The sequence below is a fragment of the Melozone crissalis genome, unplaced genomic scaffold, assembly GCF_028551555.1.
Source record: "Melozone crissalis strain CALT ecotype California unplaced genomic scaffold, PUWL_Pcris_2 ptg000006l_1, whole genome shotgun sequence".
Classification (NCBI taxonomy): domain Eukaryota; kingdom Metazoa; phylum Chordata; class Aves; order Passeriformes; family Passerellidae; genus Melozone; species Melozone crissalis.
The window spans coordinates 49,113,670-49,138,328 of record NW_026535784.1 but is presented as its reverse complement, the minus strand read 5'-3'; the positions used below and the strand labels follow the sequence as shown (position 1 = coordinate 49,138,328).

General features: G+C 44.4%; 1 protein-coding gene across 17 annotated transcripts in view; it reads left to right on the top strand.

Annotated features, from left to right (window-relative positions):
• Positions 1-18,440, top strand: part of ADGRL3 (adhesion G protein-coupled receptor L3) — a 490,221-nt gene extending 471,781 nt beyond the window's left edge. For 8 of the 17 annotated variants that reach the window (XM_054296021.1, XM_054296020.1, XM_054296024.1 and 5 more), the window contains 2 exons: positions 2,651-2,779; positions 8,259-10,273. In XM_054296021.1, coding sequence (XP_054151996.1) covers positions 2,651-2,779; positions 8,259-9,064 — 935 coding nt within the window. In that variant the 3' untranslated portion in view covers positions 9,065-10,273. Of the gene's footprint in view, positions 1-797; positions 872-2,650; positions 2,780-6,171; positions 6,224-8,258; positions 10,274-16,953 lie in introns of those variants that run through there. The other 9 variants (XM_054296027.1, XM_054296026.1, XM_054296025.1 and 6 more) reach the window with 5 other exon arrangements.
• The last annotated feature ends 6,219 nt before the right edge of the window (positions 18,441-24,659 follow it).

The following is a 24,659-nucleotide window of genomic DNA, read 5'->3' as shown; positions in this document are numbered from 1 at the left end:
CCAAGCCCTATCTTTTACACATCTGAGAGCAAAAATTACTTATTTATTCTGTATTTTCAACCTTTTTTTTGCCAAGTTTTTAGTCAAGCATGGATATGTATTAAAAGTTGTCTGAAAGAGCCATATTTGTGTGAATTCAGCTCATTGCAGAGCCTGCCGTGTTGGCAAATGGCAAATGTAAGCAAGCCAAACCTACATTTAAGTGCTTACACAGGTTGATCCCCTCTTTCTTGTCACAGTCTGAGAGCATCCCTCATGCAAAACAGCTTCTCCTTCCTAGCCCTGGTAGGATCAGCTTGTTCCTGTCTGCTGGGGTTCACTAGGCAAGATCAGTGTGGATATATTGGTGAGATGCTCTTTCTAGCACCTGGCATTTAAAGACACCTCAAGCTAAAGTGCTCAAAAGCCCACTATGGGTATATTTTTCATATCAGTTCTCATAGGGACTGAGTTGGAGATTGGGTTAAATCTCAGATGGGAGGATTATATCACTTCTGAGTTTATGGCTGGCATTAACTCTGGACTTTCTCATTACTTGTATAAAAGTGAGCTCCTTTTTGAATCTTTTATGGCCTGGCTTGATTAAAACTGGGATGAAAGCAGAAACAATTTTAATGGCCTTAGTGCTCACTGGTATAAAACTAGCTCAAGAAGAGAAATTGTTCCTACAGTCTCTCATCCCAGATGAATGTGAGATTGAGAGAAAACACATTAGCAGAAAGAAAGAATTTACTCATTTACCTATTAGTTACATTCAAGGTTGCTTAGTTAAGCGTTCATATAATGTTTTCTTACAGGAGACAGCTTTGTTTCCTTATTTTCAAACACAGCAGCCCATCTTGCTTTCCATCAGCATAGACAAAAATATCAGGTGAGAGAATACAAGTTGTTTTTTTCCAGCTGCATGTGTCGAGGAGCCTCCCTGGCATGCAGCCCCCATACAACACTGCCTTCTACTTTGTCCTGTGCTCAAAAGACCGATTCAGTGACCTGCTAATGCCATACGCCTGGGGCTGGGGAGTGCTGGGGGATGATGGGGGAGAGGCAAGAAACTGTCTGCTCCCTCCTCTACCTGCAGAGACATGGGGAAATGTCATCCCAGGCCTGCATCCAAGCACGGCAGCCTCCACCTAGCCTGAGGTTTGGCCAGTTTTTACCTTTCTGTAAACAATAAGTACGTGTGAGCTTTCAAAGAACTCCCTGCTAAGGGGATTTGTACTAGCCAGAGGTCCTCAGGGCTTGTATATCCTTAGCAACTCCATGCAAAGAGATTGTACCCAGTGCCCTACATGCCCCACAAAGACAGCCTTCACCTTAGCACAGAGCCACCTTCACACCTGAAAGAGGCAAATGGGGTCTCCATGCCTCAGACACTGGTAAAAGCATTCCTGAAAGAGTTACTGGTTTTGAGGATTGGCTTTTCAGTTACTGCTTTGGGTTGAGGATATCGGATGTTGGTGACAGCCAGGTGATGTGAGCCCTCTGACAGTATTGTGCTAACCAGCTCTAGTTGCCCCACCAATTACTTACTTTCCTGGTGGGAAGGTTTTGTCTTTACAGTTTAGTCCTGGAGATTAAAAACCATGGACATTCTTCCTGCTATAGAACTCAGTAGGAAGGGCCCTGAAGGGCAAATTTTTTTTAATTCGGTCATGTCTCTGGAGATTAGACAAGGTTCAGAGCAAGGGCTTAAGGGTTTTTCATCCTGTAGGTCAGCTAAAAGGTAGGGGGAGACTTTGCTTGCTGGATTGATACCTGCAATAGGAATTGCTGCCACCTGCCAAGTCATGATGATCCCAAAAAGCACAGGTCCAGAGGCTGCATCTCCAAGGGAATAAACCAAATATCAAAGGACAACTGTTGGCTGAGTGCTTGGAGATAGCAGCAAAGAGGTGCTGGAGTGGTGAATCAAGGTGTTTGTGGGGCACACAGAAAGCCTTGAGACATGCGCTTTGTGGCCACTCTCATTCCTGGTAGAAATGCCTGGCAGAGCTGTAGTGCTCTCACCTTCCAGGATGGATTCAGGTGGTTGTGATGCTCTTGATGGTGATATCAGAGAAGTAGCTGAAGTGAAACTTGCCCTCTTAGACACGAGAAACAGCTGCTGTCTGAAAATTGCTGAGAGCCTTTGGAGAGGCTGCATTCTCCATCCTTTCTCTTTAATTCTGCTTTTTTGATTTAGATGCGTTGTGAAGGTCTGGCAGAAGAGATCCTAGCACATAGTGGGAGTTGAATGTGCTGTTGTCTGTTAATCATTATATATATATTTTATTTATTCATTTGGCACTTTCCGGAGAGTTTTTCCCCCCACATTGTGTAGGCTGCCATCTTCCTTTCTTTCTTTGTAGCAAGCATGTGGGCGCAGCCTTGCTTACACTCCGAGCAACTGGGGAACCACCATAAATGTAGCTTATCCGCTTTCTGATACATTTTCTTTTGCGTTGGTTTGGATTTGTGCATCGTCAGTAACATCTGTTCTGCTTTAGTGGCATACAGTTTTCCGAGTCTAATTAGCTGGCTGCTTGTAATCAGGACTATTTCAACTGTTGTCATTCTGAATGTTCTTTTTTCCTTTTTTTTAATACCACATTTGCCTGATTGACCTTTTTTTGTTGTTTTTTTTCTCTGTCTTTCTATCGGGCTGCTCCAGGAGCCATGGCTAATCATCTTATAACCAATGCTCTGCTTCGTCCTCATGGCACTAACAACCCTTATAATACATTGCTCGGGGAATCGGCGGTCTATAACAACCCTTCTGTCAGCATGTACAACGCACAAGGTGTGCTGGAGTTTCTCTCTAATTTTTCTAGTGAGAATTCCATTTTCTGTGGCTTATTTTGGCCCATTTCTTTCTTTTTTTTATTCCTTTTACTTTTTCTCTCCCCACGCACACACACTTTTTTTTTGGAACTGGGCACAAAAAAAAGATCCTCTCCCCTCCCTTTCATTTCAATGCATCTTTCCATCTTCCAGATGCTATTTTTCCATGAGCAATCCAATTCACTTTGAAAGACTTTTGTCAGTTTTTCTCAAAGCATTCACAGTATTTTGATTTTGATTTTTTTTTTCAGTCTCCTTGCTTTTGTATTGTTTTGGACTTGTGTGTGTGTGTGTGTGTTTTGTCAGACACATCCATTCCTCTCTTTGTTGTCAGCGCATTTCCTTGTTAAACCGTTCATTTCAGAAACAGGAGCACCGCTGAAGGTAAGTGAAGCTAAACTGGCCTTTGCCACCAAAGCTGCTCTCATTTGAAATGGCCTGCAGAAATGTGGCCAGCAGTGCGCTGGTTTGCACAGGGAGTAAAATGCAAAATAAAACAAAACTGCCCTTGATCTCTAAGAAAAATGACAGTTGAAGCAAGAAGTGTAGGCCAGCTCCAAAGAGCAGAGCTGAGATAAGAAATGTTTTGCCGTTTGCATTTATACATTTTATCTGTGTTGTTAGGGGAAAAAATAATCGAAAGAAGGTGTAGTGAATCTAGATACTATTTGATATCCTCCTTTTGGCAACAGAAAAGAGACAGGCAGAGTCAGTTGTACCTAATGGAGGTTTCTGCTATGGAAATCACTCTTCTGTCACCTACATGTTTGTCTCTGCTCTGGCATCTGTGGGAAGGGACGATGTTTGTAAGCTGATGTCCTGGTGCTTCTGTGAGGGAGAGGCAGATGTGTTTAAGTAGGGCCTGAGGAGGTGGGGAGTGTCAGCTCTGACAGCTCCTGTCTCTTGGTGGCTCCATCCTGCTCTGCCCTTTCCATGGGATTATTTTTTTGGTCTTCCTTGTAAGGTGGCTGAATCACTGCAGAGTAGCGCTGCATTCCAGTGCAAGTGTGCCAGCACTCTGTCAGCTCTCCGCTCTCAGTGAAGGCATCACTTCCCAGTAAAGGATATCCAAGAGAGGGAAAATAATGATGGTTATAATGCAAGCAGGAAAGCCCCCTTTGTACTCTATGGCAGCATGTTGTTTATGACAGAAATAGATGTTGAACTGTATCAGTAGGGTATTTGCATTCAAAGCACAAGGAAAGCACATGTGTTTATCCTTTTTGCTGTTTATTAATTTCCAAAACTATGCTAACTTTGTGCAATAAATTTGTTTCCAAGAATGCTTTTTTGAAAAGGGGCTACTGTTAAACATGAAATGCTCTGAGTTTTAAGATTTTCAGTGTACTGCAAATGTGGAAATGAGCTTTGATGTTCTGACTAGTTTCTTGCATGATAACCTTGAGGTATGGGAGTCTTTCAAATCAAATGGCAACAGGTAATGTTGAGTCAGCATTCACCTTAAGAGGAATCCTGATGTTCAGGTCTGGGTGCTTCTGCCCAGGCAATATGGGCATATATGTGTGTTACATTTACTTTAATAATTTTATGGTCTTCAAATTTTTAATACTAAAATCTGATACAGTTACCTGAGCTAACAGAATGTTATTCCACAAAAACAGCATAAATTTTGCAAGTGCTATTCTGTTCAACACAGTTAGATAAGTAACAGAGAAACCTGTCCAGGCTTCATCCATGGGAAGTGAAGAAAGAGAATGGGACCACCCTGGTCCCATTTAAGCTCCTGGAGCTTTGCCATTGACTTCAGAGGGAGCAGAACCTAACCCATTGTTTTCAGGAGGCTGTGAGTTAATTAATGACCACAGAACTGCTATAGCTATTAGTTTTCAAACTGGTTAGGTCCCTGGACAATTACAAACTGTGAATATTAGGAGATCCCGTGGCAGAAATGAAGGGTAGCAAAACCAACCAGGCCTAGTGGTCTCGGTGGCCCTCTGGGGATGCTGCACCAGCAGGAATGCTAAAGCCAGGAGAGTGCATTGTAAAAGTAGATGCTGTCATCATCTCTGGGTGTGCCTTGGCTGTGGCTGGCGTGCAGTGAGCATTGCAAGCTAACACCATCCAGCTAACTCATTCCACATCACTAAGGCCGTGACTTTCTTTTGCATGTTCATTTACCACTTCTGGTGCTGGCCATGGATGGGGCAGGACACCCTAAGGAACAAGGGACTGATCTGCTCCACCTGTTTCTTTTCCCCTCCCCAGATACGTCTTTTAAAATACTGTCTCTGCTTAAGCCAAAGCTGCCACAACTGTGGCAGGCAATCACCAGGGACAGGAAGTCCTAAAAATTACCCTTGAAAAGAGGTGGGGAATCAGACCCTAAAAGGCCAAATTCCAGTGACATAAGCAATTCCTTGATAGGACACAGAGTGTAGAGGGAGGAGGAGGTGGTAGGTGAGGGGCCAAGTGCTCACTGTCATTGGAAGCTGAGGGACATACACTGGCTCAGTCTCTCCAAAGCAGGAAAACATCCCAACACCTTTGGTCAGAATTAATTCTGAGAGAAGGTGTCCACAAGCATTAATGACCATTAGCAAGCTCTACTTAAAATCCAACAGATAGCTGAGGAGTGGGAAGCTGAGCGTTATCACTGCCTCTTCATCTTATTCTCTGACTTTTCTTGTTTTAAGCCTTTCTTAATAGTTTCCTCTAGCAATGTCATTATCCAAACTACTAGTCCTCTTTTTTTTTTTTCCTGTTTGTTTCTTTTTTTGCCAAGTCCATGTAGTTTGCCATATGTTTGGTTAAAGTAAAACTCAGACTTACCAAAGTTTGTAAAATGCCAGCAGCCCCATGATGAGCTAAGTCATACTCTTACAAAGCACTGTTGCAAAAGATGGACGGCAAAACATTTTTAGCAAGGAAACAGAATTCAGTTTCAGCTACCAGGGGTTATTATACCTAACAGTAAGTAAAGCCATTCATTTTAAGACTTTGGAAGTGACATTGACAATGCCTGTCTTTTCAAGCATGACCGTTACCAACTTTAGACTTTTCCTAAATTTCCTGGCATTATTTCTTCATTTGTGTTGCACGCTGAACATTTTATAATGGCATTGGAAAACAGTTTAAATGTGATAATTTTTTAAAATAAAAATGTAGACTATTGACTATTGCGCGTAAAATATTTTTTTTCTGTCTAAAATGTCAATATTTTTAACCTGAAATAAACCTTGTAACAAATTCATGTATTCTGGGCAGTGGAAATTATTTCCGTTAACTCTCTTTTCTGCATATCATCAATTTGCTTTTTACTCATGTTTCTCCTACTGTCGCTGTAAGCTTACTTGTTGTTTTTTCTTTCCTTTTCTTCATGCTGTCGTTTAGAGCCCTACAGAGAGACAAGTATGGGAGTAAAGCTAAACATTGCATATCAAATGTAATTTTTTTTAGTTCACTTTTATTGCATCACATATAGATGATGTAGTTAATAAAGGAAATTAACCTCACAGTTTTGAAATCAAAAGACTATGAATAGACATGTATATATATGTGTATGCGTGTGAATGTATGTATGTATGTATGTATATATATGTATGTTTACATATATATATATAGATGAGATTAGATGATGCTTCCTTTGTTTATTTCTCATTTTTGTGGTATCGTTTACCCAGCATAGTTTATTGTTTAGTTGTGTATGCTTTTTTTTTTTTCCCCCTACTTCGTGTTTTTATTTGCGAGGTCATGGCATTTTTATATGGTGTGTTTCATTGCAGCCCCCACTCTGTTCTCACTTGCAATGCCTCCCATTTTATTTCTGCACCAAACCCCAGATCTGTGCATTGGCAGCAGGAGCACAGTGCTCAGTGCCTCAATGCATACCTTACTCAGCGTAACCATCAAACAGATGCTGTTGTACCTGTCACCCATTACATACAGCCCTCCCCCAAAAATGCTCACTTTTCATTTCTCCCCAAGCATCGTGACTCGGTTGGAGATCTTTCACCGTGAAAATCAATGGCTTTGCTCTATGTCTGTGATGGCTAGTTGATTTTTTGGCATAGCTCCCTCATTTGCTGGGAAACCCAGGATACAGCAGCACCCTCTAAGCTTCAGAAACCCAAAAGGTGACCGACACATTTGGGGCATTTCATTCAAAAGCAAGAAGAAGCCTTCAGTAGCGCTTTCCAGCCCTTGACATACAGCAACTACTCCATCGCAGATATAGACTGAATCCTGTATTTTCAGAAGGTACACATGCCATGTACTAAGCATGGTATGAGCAACTGTTCATCTAAAATTGTCAGTTTAATGGCTTCTTTGATCCACTGTGCCTTGCTGAGAGTTGCTTGCCAGTTTTTGGCAATGCCTGAAGCCCTTAGCTGAGAGGTCAATAAGTTATCTCATACGTCCCCATGCCTGCTCTCCTTCCAAGGAGACCAGTGATCCCAAAAAAGAAAGCATGGTGGCTTAACTGCTGGGCCTGATTTTCTTCTCATTTGCCCCCACCCATGCTGGCATTGCTCTCAAAGCACTTCCCTGCCATCTCCCGTAGTGCTTTGGGAAAGAGCTGAGCTCCAGCCTCATGTTGTCAGCATTGAAACACCTGTAGAGATGCAATAGGCAGAGCGGAGACACCCCAAGACCCTGCTACTCTCTCAGGTTCCCATGAGCCCACCTTTACCATGGCAGTGATGGTACTTGCTGTACCCTCTGCTGAACCCACTGCTTTAACTTTGCAGATGGAATAGGAGCAATTTTTAAAAGCTTCACAAGACCCCAGAACAGCTGCCTCCAACATGAATTGTTTTAGAAAATCCCCACCTGGCCAGTGTGGAGTAAATAATTTTGGTTGTGCCCTTCAGCCAGAAGAGGTAGGGCATTTAGCCTTGTTCCAGAAAATCCTGGGCCAGGAAGCACTTTGTGCCTCCCCCTTGCTACTCCCTGAATCCTGCCATTCAGTCCTTATGTCTTTATCCTGACAGCCTGCCCAGCGAAAGGGGAGAGCAGACTTTTTTTCCCCTAGAAAGGATACACTCCCAAACAAAGTTTTGGTAGTGATTAGCCTGGGCTGCAAATATTTTTTCCTTAGCTGGGAGGAATTGCCCCCTTCCTCCAAAGTTCCTAGGGCCAGGGCAGTTGGGACCAGCCCAGGGTCATGAATTTTTCAGCTCCCTCAGGAATACATAGAGTGCAAGAGCTGTAGGAGAATGCTGGCCAGGAGAGGTTATCCGTCCAGCTGGATGTTGCCACCTCAAGTCACACACTTGACAGTGCTTTCCGTTTTTTTGGGGGAAGCCCTGGACCACCAGCTGGTTAGATGGAGCTGCGCCCTCCCATTTTGGCCGCGACACTCTCCTTGCTGCCCAGCCCCAGCAGCTGCGGTAGCCTAGGAAGGGGGTTTGAGTGTGCACATCCCGCATGAGTGTCCTGTTTGTACAAGTCACCCTCTCTTGTGTAATGTTTTTCAGAGGGGCTTCTGAACAATGCCAGGGATACAAGTGTCACGGATACTCTACCACTGAATGGTAATCATGGCAACAGCTACAGCATCGCCAGCGGCGAGTACCTCAGCAACTGCGTGCAAATCCTTGACCGTGGGTACAACCACACGGAGAACGCCCTCGAGAAAAAGATCCTGAAGGAACTCACCTCCAACTACATCCCTTCCTACCTGAACAACCATGAGCGCTCCAGCGAGCAGAGCCGCAACTTGATGAACAAACTCGTCAACAGCGTGGGCGGCGGGAGCGAGGACGATGCCATCGTGCTGGATGACGCCACCTCCTTCACCCACGAGGAGAGCCTGGGCCTGGAGCTCATCCACGAGGAGTCGGACGCCCCACTGCTGCCTCCCCGGGTGTACTCGGCAGACAACCACCAGCCCCACCTCTACAGTCGGCGTCGCATCCCGCAAGACAACAGCGAGAGCTTTTTCCCTTTGCTGACCAACGAGCACACGGACGACCTGCAGTCGCCCAACAGGGATTCTCTGTACACCAGCATGCCCGCGCTGGCTGGCATGCCCATGACGGAAAGCGTCACCGCCAGCACCCAGACCGATCCTCCACCAGCGAAAAGTGGTGGTGGCGATGCCGACGACGTTTACTACAAAAGCATGCCCAATCTTGGCTCCAGGAACCACGTCCATCAGCTACACACTTACTACCAGCTAGGTCGAGGCAGCAGCGACGGTTTTATAGTCCCGCCAAACAAAGAGGGAACCTCTCCAGACGGCAATGCAAAAGGACCCGCTCACTTGGTCACTAGTCTATAGAAGATTCAGCAAAAATTGAACAAAGAGACAACTAAAAGCCTCTCCGTAACACTCGGTTTACTGTTCTGAGTTAATCCAAACAGTGGTAATATTGTGTGTACTCCTAAATCTTCATGCTGTTCAAAAGGAAATTCTCAGACTTTTTTTACTGGAATTTTTAGGCCGGCCCGGAGAGGACAGTAACTGCTGTGCCCCCCTTATCTTCCTATCCTTCTTCCCTCCAGACAGACTTCATTATGTTAATGAAAGAGATAGATAACGGCACACTTCGTGGCCTTCTCAAGTTATGCCGTGTTTGTTTAAACAATCCTTGATGCTGTGTTGCTCTTAATACCAAGGACCTGATTTAAGAGGGGGAAAAAAAAAAAAATAAAAGGCCAAAAATGTGCATTTGAAACTAGTAGCAATGACGCATCTAGGTGGGAGCGCTGCGTAAAACAAGCTAGCAAAACTCTTTCTTACCAATCCAGATCACACCATGGGTTATGGTCACTCACAACTTGGTTTCACTGCAGCGCCCTTTGCTGCGGGAGCAAACAAAATGTAAACAAATTTAATGAGACGGAAGGGAATCCTAGAATCTTGTGCTAAAGGCATATTTTGCTGTATTAACGGATGATAAAAACTAATGGCAGAAAAAGAGAAGCGAACAATTTCTATGTAATGTACAGATACTAGCATTGCACATATAGTCTGCTTTCTGTTCCTCCAGAACTTGCGTCCCTGTTAATGTAGTGGAAAAAAAAATAAGAACTTTTTTCTGTTGTGCTGGTCTTGTAAGTTTGTCTACCAGTAGGAGCAAGGTTTTTCATAACTCTTTCCTTTCTTTTTTTTTTTAAATTTTGTTTTGCCTTGTCCACTGCTCCTTCTCTCTGTCCCCTTCCCATCCCAGTGAAAAAACCTCACTGGGCAAGAAAACAAAACCCCAAACATCACTTTCTAAGGACCATTTTTAGTAACAGCATCACCATTTCTTTTCAGCCAAGGCAGTCTTTTAATTTCCTCGCTGTATAACCTTTTTCAGCCGGCATGTTGCCAGCAGACCTTTTGGCAGACTAGAGCAGGGCAAACTTCCTCATTGTCAGTGCACAACCCGATGGTGACAATAATCCTGTGGAGCATCTCTGGCCGACAGCCCCTCAGCCAGGCCCTCGGGTCGCATCCAGGGACTGAGGAGAGGTTTTGTAGTTGCAGTGGGGGTTCTACAGGAGACTGCCATTTCCCTGGAGGAGCAAAGGGCCTTCTCGGCTCAGTCTGGTCCCCGGTTTAGGCACTTGTACTGCAGTGGTTTAAGAAGAAAATAGATTGACGCGTAGTGAGCTAAAAAGTACTTTGCGGTGATTTTTAATTAAAAAAAAATAAAAAAAAGTCCTCTGTTCATTATTTTTCCTAACAGGAAATTTATTTATTTGACCGGATTTTTAAGTAACATAGGCTTTCTGGAGGTAAATTAGCAGCACGGAATATGAATTCTTCTTTTTCTCTTTTTTTTTTTTTTTTTTAATTTATGATCCATTTTGTATGGTCTCAGCAGTTGAATGACCTCATTACTAATATTTGTTGTAAAAGTGAAGCTTGTTTGCCAACCAATAAACAACTGATCACGATTTAGAAGATACTGTATGTATGTACTGTACAATTAATCTCTCTTTTTTTGTCGTTGTTCTTCCTCTCTCCATTAATGTCTTCAATATGAGTCTCCACTCCTTTACAGCATGGGTGAGCAATGCCGAAGAAAGGAGGCCTAAGCTGAGAAATTTAAGCACAAAGGTTATGCAGCTGTGGCTGACTAGAAAAATCAGGCTGGTGGTACTTGTTTAGGGGCAAGAACAACACTGGTTGACATTTGTTGCAGGTGATTCTAGGTCTGTTTTGTGCCTACTGTATAAAGTAGCCGATGACACATGGATGATTTGAGTATAGTGTTTCACGTGTCATATCTTTTAATCATTGTAATTTTTTTCTTTTATTAATTTTCTTCTTTTTTTTAATTTGGGTTTTCTGAGATTAAAAACTGCTGGTAGCATGTCAAAGAGTAAAACAAGTCCCCGTTAGGCCCTCTCGGTCGTTGTTTGCTGTCTCTTTATTTTCCTGCTCTGGGCATATGCCAAGCGCCCTCACCATCCTTGGCCACATGGTCCTTCCCGCCCCACTTCTGCCAATGGCCCACTGGCACTTCACTGCTCCCCTCCAGCCTCCCCTTCAAATCCCTTGAGTGCAATCAGGAATACAGGAAGCCACAAAATAGACTGGAAAGGTTGACAGGGGAGGTAACCACCTCTGGAAATGATTGGTAATGAATTTTCAGTGATTTTTCGCAAAGCCCTCCCATGGCCTGGGCTTAGGGACTTGGTGCTGCCTCCATCTAAACTGTGCCTATCCAAGTCCTATCATGCTGGGTAAAAGCCAAAAGGCTTGGAGCAGGTGGGTGAGGCACCTGTGGAACAAGATATTCCCAGTGCTGGAGGATAAATGCAGCAGCAGCCGATCAGTGGAGCAGTTCTACCCCATCCCAGGACTGTCCTCGCACGGGGGCCGTGCTGCTCGGTGCTTCTCAGCAGTCTGGTTGGGCAAGAGAGCCAGGGGTGGTGGTATTTGGTGATATTCTTGGCCTTCTGGTTCAAGCCACCTGAGTCCTTCCTGCAGTCACTCTGGCCAAAACATCTTGGGGAAGAAACTCCATGTGGGACCATGCACTGATCGCAGCAGTGCCTCTTGCCAGGTCTAGGTTTTGGCAAGGGAGCGTTTCCTGTTGGAATAGTGGAGAATCACCTGACTTCATAGCAGAGTAGCCACTGGCCAGCCAGGTTATGCTCTTGCTCTTGATGCTGCCTCCCTGTTTCATTTTATTATCCATACCAGCAGCGATGGAAGTGCATAGTGCATGGTGGATCCACTGTTGCAGGTACAGCAGGTTACTCACACCTGTGGGGTCACAGCAATTCATCTGGCAGCCCAAGAGAGGCTGCTGAGGCTTTAAATAACTGAGGTACCTCATATTTTGGGGAAAATAAAAACTCTTTTACTGTATTAGACTCAAAGAATAGTTTTTCAGGGGTATGGTGGAATTGAGTGCATGCAGAGGGTGATATACACCCTAGCAAATATCATCATGATAAAGTGGGAGGCAGGTGATGAACACGGCATTTACCAGTTTTTCTGAAACTGCAAGAACAAACCAGTGGTGGATTTGCTGTGGGATGGTTTTGTCCTACTGAAAAATCTTTACCTTCTTTTACTACAAATGGTCATTCTTCCCCAGCCCTTTTATGTATTTCAGGTTTATCAGTGTGCAGGTGTTTTTCCCCTCTTCTCCATCCCTTCTCTTTGCCAGCCTACCCATGCCTATTAGCACTTTGATTACAAAAAAATGCTGTTTATTTTCAAGCTGATTATTTCTGCTCCTAGGCTGCTCTGACATCACAGGATTCACTGTTGGTGCTTCTTATGGCTTAGGAAACAGCTGAATCACAAAATAGAGGGAAAATATATATTATTAATTTTATTAAGCCAAAAATGGTTTAAGACTGTAATATAGTGGGGATGTTTTATGAAGGGAAGCAGGATGCAGATTATTTTTGGCATTTTCTTCCCCTTGAGAGCATATTTTGTTGTGTCAGATAGTTGATTATGGGCATGGTGAGGGTTGGTGCTTGTTGATAAGTAGCTCACTATGTACAATTCTTATGTGACTGGCAACAGTGTTTTCTGTGCAGACTGCAGCATGTGAAAATCAACTCACTGTTTAAGTCCTCAGTGCCTGCAATGCTCCTGGGGTATGAGGGAGAGCTGGAAAACTTCTAAAGCATTTCTTAGTGCTGAGCCAAGGCAAGAATGTGAGAAAAAAGCTTGATGAAAATGCAGTAGTGATTATGATGTTAAATCCATACTCATGCTTGGGGCACATAACTGTGTAGGCTTGGTTGAAGGGGATAATCAGCCCTGTACTCAAGGGATCTTTTCTAGGGCTCCATTTAACAAAACAAAGGAAAGAAAACCAAACCAGATTTGGCTTATAGGGAGAAGATTAGAGCTTCATAATTCAAGTGCAACAAGCATCCCACTTTCAGCTGAAAACAGACAAAATAGAGGCAAATAGGTAGTGCTTGAGCTGATGAGAACATCAGCTGATACACAGACCATTTTCTGAAACACAGGGCCACCTTTGGGAAGCTTGAGCTGCCAGGCATGTTTGGAGTGAGGATTGTTAATGTTAATCCATTGATTGAGTTGCCCCTTTAGAAAGCCTTTTTTGCAGGTGGGAAGAGTGGGATGGAGAAGTGCAAGGCTCCATGCTTTGCATTTTCCTGAAAACCATCTTAGGATGCTTTACAAGTTACGAATGCCTTTTTTCACTCACTGCTAATTTGTGAAGGACAGGGTTATTTTTCCTGTGTAATCTCATTGCAGACCACTCCATAGAGAGCTGACACATCTTAAGCTTACTGCTTAAGGACACCTTGACTACAGCAGGCAATTCCCACCCATTTTCTGCAAGGGCCAGCAGAGACTGTAAGATCTCCCTGAAACATGAAGGAGAAATACAAGGCAAAAGACATGCCGAGAAAGACCATGTGGGCTGGAGGGTTGCTTGGAATGGGGGGTATCCATCACAGCTTTGGAGGCACTGTGTAGGCAATAGTGCTTACCTTGGTCCTGTTCATTTCTGCCTATTGATTGCTTTTAATTCCTTGACATCTGTGGTTGTTTACCAATATTTTCCTTCCTCCCTTACCCCAGGTAATAAGCAGTGGGATACCTCAGAGGGCCAGGGGAAACAGCGGTGATGGGGGGAGGCACTGAGCTCCTGGGAGTCCTTTTGTGTCTGTGTGTCCCTATCGCCTGCATCCCCCTTCCCTGACCAGCTGGCCTCTCTGTCACACACCCCTGTGCCCTTGATCTCACTCGGTTATGAAGAATGTAATACCCTGCAGAATTGCCTAGTCAACAAGGATTGAAAGATAGCTCATCTTATTAAAGACCTGTCTCAGGAAAGCCTAAGGGCACAAGCTTGGTCATCTGTCACACCCTGATCTCCTCTTTACCTTTAGAGAGAAAAGTACTTTTTTTTTAGCTATCTGCTGCATTCGGCTACACTCTATGCAAATTTCATTTAATGAATATTTTAGGGTTTAAATAGTCTGGGCTCATGAACATTATATAAATGTCATGTTGTTGCGGGCTCTCTGGTAACGGCATGGAGGACATCCTGCAGCATGAAGCTGAAGCCAGATAAAATCTGTGATTAGTGCTCCCAGGGAAGGCATTAATGCTCCCACGGGTTGTTCAGTGACTGTCCTGGGTGGGGACACTAGCAGGCAGTCAGGGGAGGGCACTGCAGTACCCCTGCAGGCAGCAGCACTCCTCTTTCCCGAATGAGGGACATTTCCTTCAGCACAGGTAGCTGGCTTAGGGCCACTTTTGCTCTTCCAAAGACTTTGGGATGCATGGATCATACACCAGATCATTTATCATCCCAGTTCAGAAGAGGCAGTCTGTTTAAAGCTGAAATATGAAGAGTTGCCAGGATAGCTCGGAAATCTTCCTTTTTCACATCAAAATAGCTTTTTACAGGTGCTTACTGTTTATTGTATTCGGTACACCAGACAGATAGTGATAGTATTCTTCAGGAAAACGCCAAGAACAAAAAAAAAAATCCTAACTATTTTCTGTCTTTTCGTTTCTTTACCCTCCACATATTTTCTTTTCTTATATTTCTACTCCTTAAATACACTGTACACATGTAAAAACCCAAGCTAAAGCCTCAATAAATAAACAAAAATATTGGTATAGACAGCAATTACTATGTGTTGGAAGCAAATGCTTGGTGTTTTGGCAGTGCTGCTTAAAACCCCAAACAGCAAGTTTGAAGACACAAACATAGCTGCTGCACAACCTTCTGAGCTGGTGTGATGACAATATTTGTACAGATGACCAAATATCTCAGACTGCCACTTACAATGGACTGCATCTTGTGTTACAGCTTTGGAAAGGTTATTTCCAGCAGAAGGGTGCTTGGTGGGTAAATTACAGCAATAATAAAACTCTTTTCAGCCTATCTTCTCCCACTTCTCCTGGAGGCATCCCAGGCAGAGTTAAATTTGGGTCCCTGTGGCAGAAAACCTCACTCCAGACAGTGGCCCTGCAGCCTTTGTGTCCTACCAGCAGCAAAGGCTTCACCTTTGAGTGGGCATGAGTCTGTGGTAATATCCACTGAAAAATGGCTTTGGAGGGTGAATGGTGAAAACCAAGCAGTCAACAAACTGGGTGGAGGATGTCTGGGGATTCGACTTGGGAAGCAGAAGCACGGTGCCCTAAGCATCTCTGAGGATTTGGTTGCACAAAAGCTGCAAAGGGGGTGTGGAAAAAGGAACTTAGGGTGGGAGGGTATTAAAAGAAAAAGCCCCAAACTTCTGGCAAGGCTTTATCCTCTGGCTGAAATATGCCAAAAAGAGTTTCTCAGGTGCTTTCTGCAGGCAGCTGGAGAGAAGTGCAAAGTCATGGGGAATTAGAACCATGTGTGATGGAAGGCATATTTGAGGCAAGGTAAAATCTTTGCTGTGGCTATCAGATGCCTACTCTGGTCAGTCCCTGGTTTCCTCACCTTAAATATATATATAAGTTTAAATGGTTTGCCACAAAGCAGCCTTTTGGTTTGGGTTTGTTTTGGTTTTTTTTGGTTTTTTGGTTTTTTTTTTTGAGAGAGTCCCTTCCTGATAAATAGAACAGGATTATTTTTTCCAGTGCAAACACCTCAGCTCTGCCCTTTGGTCACCTTCTCCTCACCCACTTCCTTGCTTGCTTATTCAAACTTAGAGATAAAGGGCTTCATTGCTTAAGCTGCTGTTGATATCAGCCAGGAAGAGTGCTACATATTAAATAGGTGGGATTTTTGATTTTCTTTACACACTGTGCGCCCAGGCATTTTCCACTGCTGGCAGTTTGAACTGCAGTGCAAAGCAGCCCACTGAGCTAACAGCAGTGGAAACGAAAGAAAATGCATCCTACTACTTAGGAAAAAAGAAGAAAAGATAGATGAGCAACAAGGAAAGGATGAAAGTCCCTCCTCCTCAGAAAAACCCCAAAAGATCAGCCTAAATGGCCAAGCTGGGAGGTGCCTGAAAAGTTGCTGATTCTGTCCCCACCACTTTGCCTTTGATGCCATAGAGACCAACAAATATTTGGGAGGGTGAGAAACAGAGTGAAATTATTTATGCTTAGAAAATGTCTCCAGAATAACTCTTGATTCTTCTTGAATGTGATTAGCCTACCTTAACATCTCCCTGAAATATTATCTATAAAAAAACCTGCATGAGCTCACCCCAAAGTGCGTGAGGCTGTGTCCTCCTGACGTGAGCTTGTGAAAGGAGGTGCTTTCCCCCCTTGGGCTGCAGTGATTATAAAGGTAAAGCAGAGCACTCAGGATGCAAAGTGCCCTTCAGATAATGTCTGATATCAAAACAAATCTGTTTACTCTGCAGTCATTTATACTGAATATTTATTATTAAGGGGTGAGAGGGACACAAGAAAAAATGCAGTTTGCTCAAACAAGCCCTGTTGTGTTGACACAAACTGGTGGCTGCAGCTCAGTGATGTGCAAAACACAGAGGAGCAAAGAGGCACCACGGTGTCACTCTTCTTTTGCAGAGCAGTGGGCAGCAGTGGCTGATGCTGCTGTACAACAAACTACTGGCTCATACAAATTCAGCAAAAAGGGTGGGAGGAGATTCGCCATGGGATGCTCACCTATAAATGCACTCTTCCCTGAGCAAGCCTTCCTTTTCAAGGCAAGCAAGCCATCCTCTGCTTTATTTGGGGATGATCTTGAAAATAGTTGCTGTTGGTTGCAGGGTCCGGGGATTTACCTGCTCTCCCCTTGTTTTTCACAGAAGGCGTCAGGACGCCCAAGCAGGAGCCGGTCTTCAGGCGAGTCACCATGGAGGACAGTGTCATCTAGCACCTGGGGACCCTGAGCCTGCCCCGGCCAGCCCGTGCCAGTGCACCACCTCAGCTCCTCTGTGCCTCAGCCCCCTGTCCCTCACTTGGGATCGTGCTACAGGAGAGGCCGGAGAAGCTGGTCTCGACCAAACCCTCGCATCCCCATGGAGAGAGCAGCCAGCTGAGATTCCCACTGCATGGCAGCACCCTGGGACAGGCCCTCGGTGTTTGGCCGCTCGTCTCTTTTTTGAAGATGAGCAGAGCAGGTGAAAATTGTCTTTTGTAATAAGAAATTAGTTTCACCTGCTCAGAACATTGACTTTGCGACTTGATAACACTTTAAAAATGGCCGAGTGTGCTTGATCCACCATCTTGAGCCTCTCTCCATACCCTCAGGCTGGGCTGTAGAAAGGGGAACCTGCCGGATCCAGGTTGCTGTTGTAAATACAGACCTGTCAGTGCGAAGAGCCAACCAGGGAAGGCCCAGAGAGACAGAGAAGTAGTCCTTATACCAGGAGAAGCTGAACGTGCCAGCAGAGTACTGTCAAGCGAAGCTGTTGCTTGTAAATAGGGACTGGCGCATGTGTCCAGCAGCAGCTCCGCTTGGCCAAAGCTTCTCGGGGGAAAGCCGCTCAGATTTTATTGTCTTGTGTAAATAGAAATATTTTTTGAGGAAAAAAAAAGAAAAAAGAGCCTTAGTATCTTGAAGATAGCGTTTCTCAATCAGCTCAGCTGGGGATGGATATATGGGAACCCACGGGATCTGCCTGCGGGAGGCTGGCGTGGGCTCTCGCAGCCAAGCTCTGCCATCACTGCAGGAGACACCTGAAGGAGGATGGACCTGTCCTGCAGAGGATTCAGCAGACATTTCTCCCTAGTCCCTGTCAGCTGGGTGAACTCGTCGGTCCCATGGTCTCCGCTGATGTAAATAATCAGCTACAGCCCACAGAGGACTTGGACTGCTTGGTGCAGTTGTGGGAGGGGGGAGGGTGGGATGGGCAGAAGTCATCAGAGGGATGCAAACCCCATCAGTGTGGTGACCCTCAGGCTTTTAGCATTAGTTTAAAAAAACAAAAAAGGAAAAAAAGAAAAAAACCCCAAACCCTGAAGGCTTATTAATGGCTTTGGGCCAACTGTTTGGCTGGGTAAATGGAGGCATGCCTAGACATGTTCTGTGTCCATGTCAGCCAGTGCCTGTCTGTGCAGTTCTCTGTCTGTGCAAACGCGTGTGCAAGGCTGTGTCTGGTTCGGGGGGCTGCCAGCCACTGCAGGTCCCTGTGTCTGTGTAGCTGTGTCCATGAGGGAGGAGAGAAAATGGATGTGTGTGTTGTACTGCCCTTTATCCACCCAAACACGTTCCAGGAGTCGTAGGTAACGCTGCTGGGTCCAGCTTCAGTAGCAGGAGTGCAGAGTAGTGTCCGCACCTCTCCAGGGAATGAGGCTTGGCAGGCAGGGGGATGGTGTTAGCTGAGTGAGAGCTGATGAATCTCTGCTCTGCATTGAGCTGTCATCCACTGTCCCCTGCTGTGGCGCTGGCAGGATGGCTCCTCCTGGAAGGTGGGCAGGAGCTTTGGGGTTTCCCTTTCATCATTCACCACCCAAAGCTTACTTATGCCTTATTTAATCTGAGTCTAACTGTTCAGATTCAGTGCAGGGAAATTAGAAAAAGGGAATGAAATTAGAAATTGAAATTGAAAAGCCCATACATGATATTTTTGAAAATTACCCCAAATAACTTTCTCTGGACATAGAAGTCTCTCTTCAGCTTAGCATTTCACAGGAAAGCAGTGCCAAGGCGCAGTGTCTTCCCCATGAAAAAGCCAGATAGCATGAAACAACTGTTGCACTATTTAGCACAGCACTGGGGCCAAAGCCCCTTTAGCTTTGCAAGGAATGGGCAGTGGGAAATCAACAGAAATTGGAAGCTGCCTCAAATTCCTGAGGGGTGTGGGCATCTAGAGTGGCAATTTGCTTGCAGTGGTCCAAGATGAGCTGCAGGGAGTCTTTTCCACTTGAATACTTGAATACCTCCTGTCATCCAGCTGTGTGTGTTACCATTAACACCTAACAACTGCCAGTGCCAAGTGATTTATATATTTATCAGGACATTTTTTAATTTATCAAACAAGTGCATGGGAGGCAGTATGCTTTCATCTGCCACATGTGGACACCTCTTCCTTTTCCCACTTCTCCAGCCTTGTATAGTGTCCCCAGGCAAGGTGACCATCATCTTGGGGATGTGGTTTCCTCCCCAGTGAAGGCTGTAAATCTTTTTTCCAGGGAGAAAAATAGTGGAAGATATGAGTAACACACCCTGACTTTGTGCTGGAAATGTGCTGAAAGTCAGCCAGCGTATTAAGCAAAACAAGTAACTCCAAAATGTTTGAAAGTTCACGATCTTTCACAGATATGAGGAAATATAGAAACCATTCTTATGGTTTCTAGGGCCCCAAAGGGCAATGCTAAATCCTGAACCCAAGGCTTCCTGACCCTGGGGAGGTTTGAGGTGCAGCATGGGGAAAACTTAGGGGCAGCAATTACAGGAAAGAAGATATTCCCTGGTTTCACTAGATTGCAGGAAAGCAGAAATCCCCTAGTTGGGTTGAGTGGTAGATTTTTTTTCATTGGAGCACTCACTAGTAGTTCCTCTTCCCAGACAATCCCATCATCCTGTACCTTAAACCCTTTATGTCTAGAAGTTAGGAGTTAGGAGGCGTTTACAACAACCTTCAGAGTTTCTCTCTCTCTCCAACCCTAAAAGAGGCTGACACCCCACAACCGACAGTTGTGAAGATGAGCCAGACCAACCCCAAGTCCTCATAAAAATGATGAATCCCATCCACTGCATCCATATTGATGGCACACAGGTCACACATGGAGATGAGCAGTGAGGAGGGGGAGGCAGATAATCACTGAAGATTGCGTGAGGGAGGTGCTGTTACCAAACCCATCTGGCAGAGTTTTGATTTAATCCAGCCCTGAGTCAATACTGATTGACATTTCACTCGCTTTCCATATCGTAACTGGACTTCCTTACTCCTCAGGCATGGAATGAATCTTAATACATTGTAATTACTGTACTCCTGGTGGTGAACCGGTATGAAAAGCTATCACAGAAAGCATTAATAAAATGTACATTATGAAAAAGAACTCGGCATTGTCTGAAATTAATAATGCACCAGACTTTTCTCATCCACGCCTGCTCATTACAGGCCTGCCCTTCAGTTTTCTATTAAAATGACTTATTTGAACTACTTGTATAGCTGTGTTCAGCGTGAAGTTATCTGCTGTAGGTTTGCATCCCAGTTAGATGTACCGCATGAGGACTTATTAATCTGTTATATCTTTCAGGCATTGATTTTGGTGACATTTATATAACGCTGGTATGACTGAAATGAACTGATTGATTCATGCGTATGGATTAGTTTGCCTAAGACTTTGAGGCGAGGTAGCTTTATCATGCACTGTAACGCCAGAATTCATCACTGTATTATTTACGAGAGACTGAACTGGCTGCATCTCAACAACTGAAGAGATCTTCACTGTTTTATTTATGTATAAATGTTTACTTAATCAGCCGCCAATTTTGTTTAGCAGAATTTGTTCGCAAACGGAAATTGTAAACGATAACATGGTTTCTATTTTAAAATTTACAGGCTTTCATCTATAGCAAAATCCAAGATTTCCAAAGTGTCTTTGTCTACTGGCAATCAACAAGCTCTCTTGTATATGCTTTCTGGTAATTGCAATTAGCTGCTGCAATATTTCACATAAAAAACAATGCAACCCTAATACAGGAGATCTGAGTGGTAGTATGTCACAGTCAACATGAATACCCCAATGCTTAAAAATGCTGGAGCTTTAAAACAACAAGGAGCCACCTGCCAGTGCAGAGGCAGGAGCTCATGGACATGTGTGGTGATTTCTGCTGCCTTATCTTACAAGAAAATCCCAGTTCCAGGTAAATTGTGTTTCAATCACTTGGGCCATATCCCCTGCTTGAGGAAAGCCTGGTCAGAGGGGGCAAGGAAAACATCTGCTCACTGTGCCTTGCAGCTGGGAAAGTGGCTGGGCTTCCACGAGTGTTTAAAGGTATAACATTCCAGGGAGGCTTAATCCCAGGTTCCCAATCGATTGCACATGTTTTCCTTGGACCACGCTGCTTCTCCCGGGGACCAAGGAATAAGGAGACATAAAGGATTTATTAAATGAAAGCAGAGACTTTCCTGTTAGGAGCCATTTAGAAATATTTTTAGTGCAAAGGCACAGAAGAAGTGTCATGTTAAGAGACCTATAAAATAATGAGTAGTGTCCAGAGAAGGTGAATTGAGTGCTGCAGTTCACCATAGGTTATACAGCAAGTGGCACTATGTGGAGCAATGAAGAGGTGAAGTTTTAAATGTAGTTATAAGTAATGTTTCATTACCCATCACGGGATTAACCCACGGACTCCCTGACCCAATACACCAGTAAGGTGATGTACAATGAGCTTTAGTAAGATATTATGCTGTTCCACAGTTTAAAGAATGAAAGAGGGAAAAAAAGTAAAAAAAAAAAGAGAAGCCTGTCACCTACAGACTCTGGTTTCAGGGTCAGAAGGAATTGCTGGCTCCCTGAGGAACTGCAGAAACACCCCTGCTGAGTCTTCAGCCATACTTCACACCTGTGATTTTTTTTTCCAACCATATTTTATTAACATAAAAAATTACAATAGTATTAGGTAGGCCTGGAAAATTACTTGCCAGCTGCCAGTGTGAAAAGGGGAGTGAACTTTGCATGTCAGCACCCTGGGCTGTACCCTCAAGAGCATGGGATGATAAGAGAGCGATGCTGAGGGGTTACTGTGCCTCGCAACCATTGAACCCATCACTGCAGAACTGGTGGCAGCAAATAGTCTTTCTCCATGTTTCTTTTTGGCTCTCTCAGGTACAAGAGGCTGCTATTACATTACTCCTATGCTTTCTGTTTTACAGACCAAACAAACCAAATTCTCTCACTCTACAGGTTTGTTCATTATTCTTTTAAAGCAATTAGGAGAAGCACCTGACAAAGTTTAGGGGGGCAAAAGTAAACATGACATAAGTATGTTGTATGAAGGCTAGGAGCTGCTTTAATTAGCTCTGTGCCCACCTGGGTGTAAGCCTGGTCCCTAATTGGAGAAGTAACAGCAACACCTGTGGATGTTACATAAAGCCCGTAACAAGCTCAAGAGGGTGTGCTGAGGAGGATTTCCTTCATGCAGGTCAAAGTGATGGAGCTGATGCTGTTTGCAGCAGTTTTATAACTCCTGGCTGTACTGGAGATTAAACTTTTGGAAGGTGTTTCAATAGTGGCTGGAGTTCTGAAGAATGATGACTCTGTTGGACCCCTTGGTAAGACACCCCACATGCTAAGTGTTTCTGTTGATGTGCAAGTATGGCAGTTTGACTTGTGTCTCAGCAATTAAATTTTATTTCCTGTCTTACACCCTGTTTATCCATGCTAATAGCTCTCCTGGATCTTCTTGGAAAACACCTGCTGTGTAGGAAGGTATAAAATTGTAGGAAGGGCTGAATATTTGTTACTGTAATGTCATCAAAATGGTCTTGACTAAAAGGTCTTGCTGCAGGAGTCTGATTTTTTTTCTCAAGCTTCCCTCCATGCATATGAGCTTTTAGTCATGTTTCAAAATAAGATGAAGACATGCCTTTTCTTTTTTTTTTTTTTTCATTTGTAAAGCTAAAAATGAAGCTGTTACGTGCATGCTTCCTTCTGCTTGGATGCACTTGCCAGCATCTGCTGCTGTGGGAAGCTGAAATCACTGATGGTGAGGCTAAATTCAACCTCTCCTATGTGTGTGTTGAGGGGGCATAAACCAACATCTGCAAGGTGGCTTTGGGGTAAGAATAGCTGACCCTCAAGCTAATGTGCCCTGCTTAGAACTTTGTTGTCCTTGGGGCACGGCAGCTGCACAAAAACGAGACTTGGAGACCCTGGTTTTCTTTGCAATATCCTTATTTACCCTTACATACTTATTTTTGTATGGTCTGCTCCCCCTAAGCCCCACCTGTGAGGACCAGTGGCTGCCTGCTGCTCTGCACCTCTGCTGAATGTTAAGCAGCTCCCTAAAAGCAATGAGGCTGTTATGGCTGAACAGCTTCACCATGTGCAGGCTGCACGGATATCCAGCAAAGAAATCAAAGGCATGATGTCACCAGTATTTCTTATCTAAAATTAAATATCTGTTTTAAGTCCCCAGACACACAGAGACTTTGTATTAGAAACATATACTGAGAGTTCAAACTCTGAGTCATCTCATATATATTTCACTCAAGCCAAGGGAATAGCAGTGAGAATAGACCTGCAAAAGAGCAATTCTCTATTCTAGCAAGATGAGGGAGAAAAAAACGTTCAGGGAAAATATTAACGGAAAAAATCTTGCCAATGAAATTGCGTCTCTAATATTCTGTACCTTTGCAGTAAAGTCGTGATTTGCTGTGGAAAATGCAGCTGAGAATAAGTGGGTCAACTTGTGCTCATTAATGGCAGAGACAGAGTAAGTGGCATTTAAAACAAGTCCACTCAGAGGGAAAGTGACAATTATTTATTCTGAAGGCATCAAATGTTTGTTGTCGCAATTGGATTTCAAGAGCAAGTCACAATGCTTTGGGGTGCCATTGTCCAGGCAGGGTAAAGCCAAGCTCTGGGTGTGCTGGGGCCAAGGGCTGCATTTCTGCTGCTGCTCTCCACTGCCTTGCAGGACATGCTGAGTGGCCACTGCTGTGCCCTTTCTGGCTCATGCCACAAGTGTTCCAGCCCAGTGGGAGATGTGATGCTGGAAATTACTTGGCCCCACCTGTGCTAAGGGGTAAAATGTGCCAGGCTCTATGTCAGCCCACTCACACAGCAGCAGCTGCACTTGGGAGCAGTGAATATCTGTGGATCAGGAGCACTTTTAATATCCCTCTACACCTTTTGTCTCCTTATTATCTCCATAATGGACTCTATGTAGTCCCCAGCCTGGTGGTTCATCTCCCCTCATTCATCTCAGGCTGTGCTGCTGATTTTCTTCCCACCTGGGTAGGCTCATGTGTTGTGGCTACACCTTAGCTCCTAAATAATTTTCTCCAAGGCAGATAAAGATGTTCCTTATTCTACAGAAAGGGGTTGTCCTCTCCTGTGAGCATTCCAGTCATGAAGGAGCAGTGCACTGGGTTCTCTTGGGCTCTGGTGGTGCTTCCCATGCAGGAGGGCCTGGGGCAGGAGGAAGCACAGAAGCATTTCTGGAGTCACAGTGGAAAGAGCCCTGCACTAGGCTGTTCTCCAGCTTTTACTGGATTATAGCCCAGACCTGAGACCCAACAGATGCACTGTCAGGTATGAAGTATTGGCCCAAGATTCGTGCTGGCTCTGTAATGGGAACCAATTCCCCTCTCTAATGCACAGTTGTTGCATTGCATAAAAATCATTATTACACATTGTGAAATCTAATTACATTATTGCACACTGTGTATACACTCTAATAAAGGCAGTGGAAGCAATAACACTGCTAGTAATACACCATTCCACTGAAATTGCTATTGCTGTCAATTTTACATTCATTTTTTCTTGATTTAACCTGAAGAGCAAGGCTCTCAGCCTGCTTGCTTTGGCAGGTGGATGAAGTGTCAAGACCTTA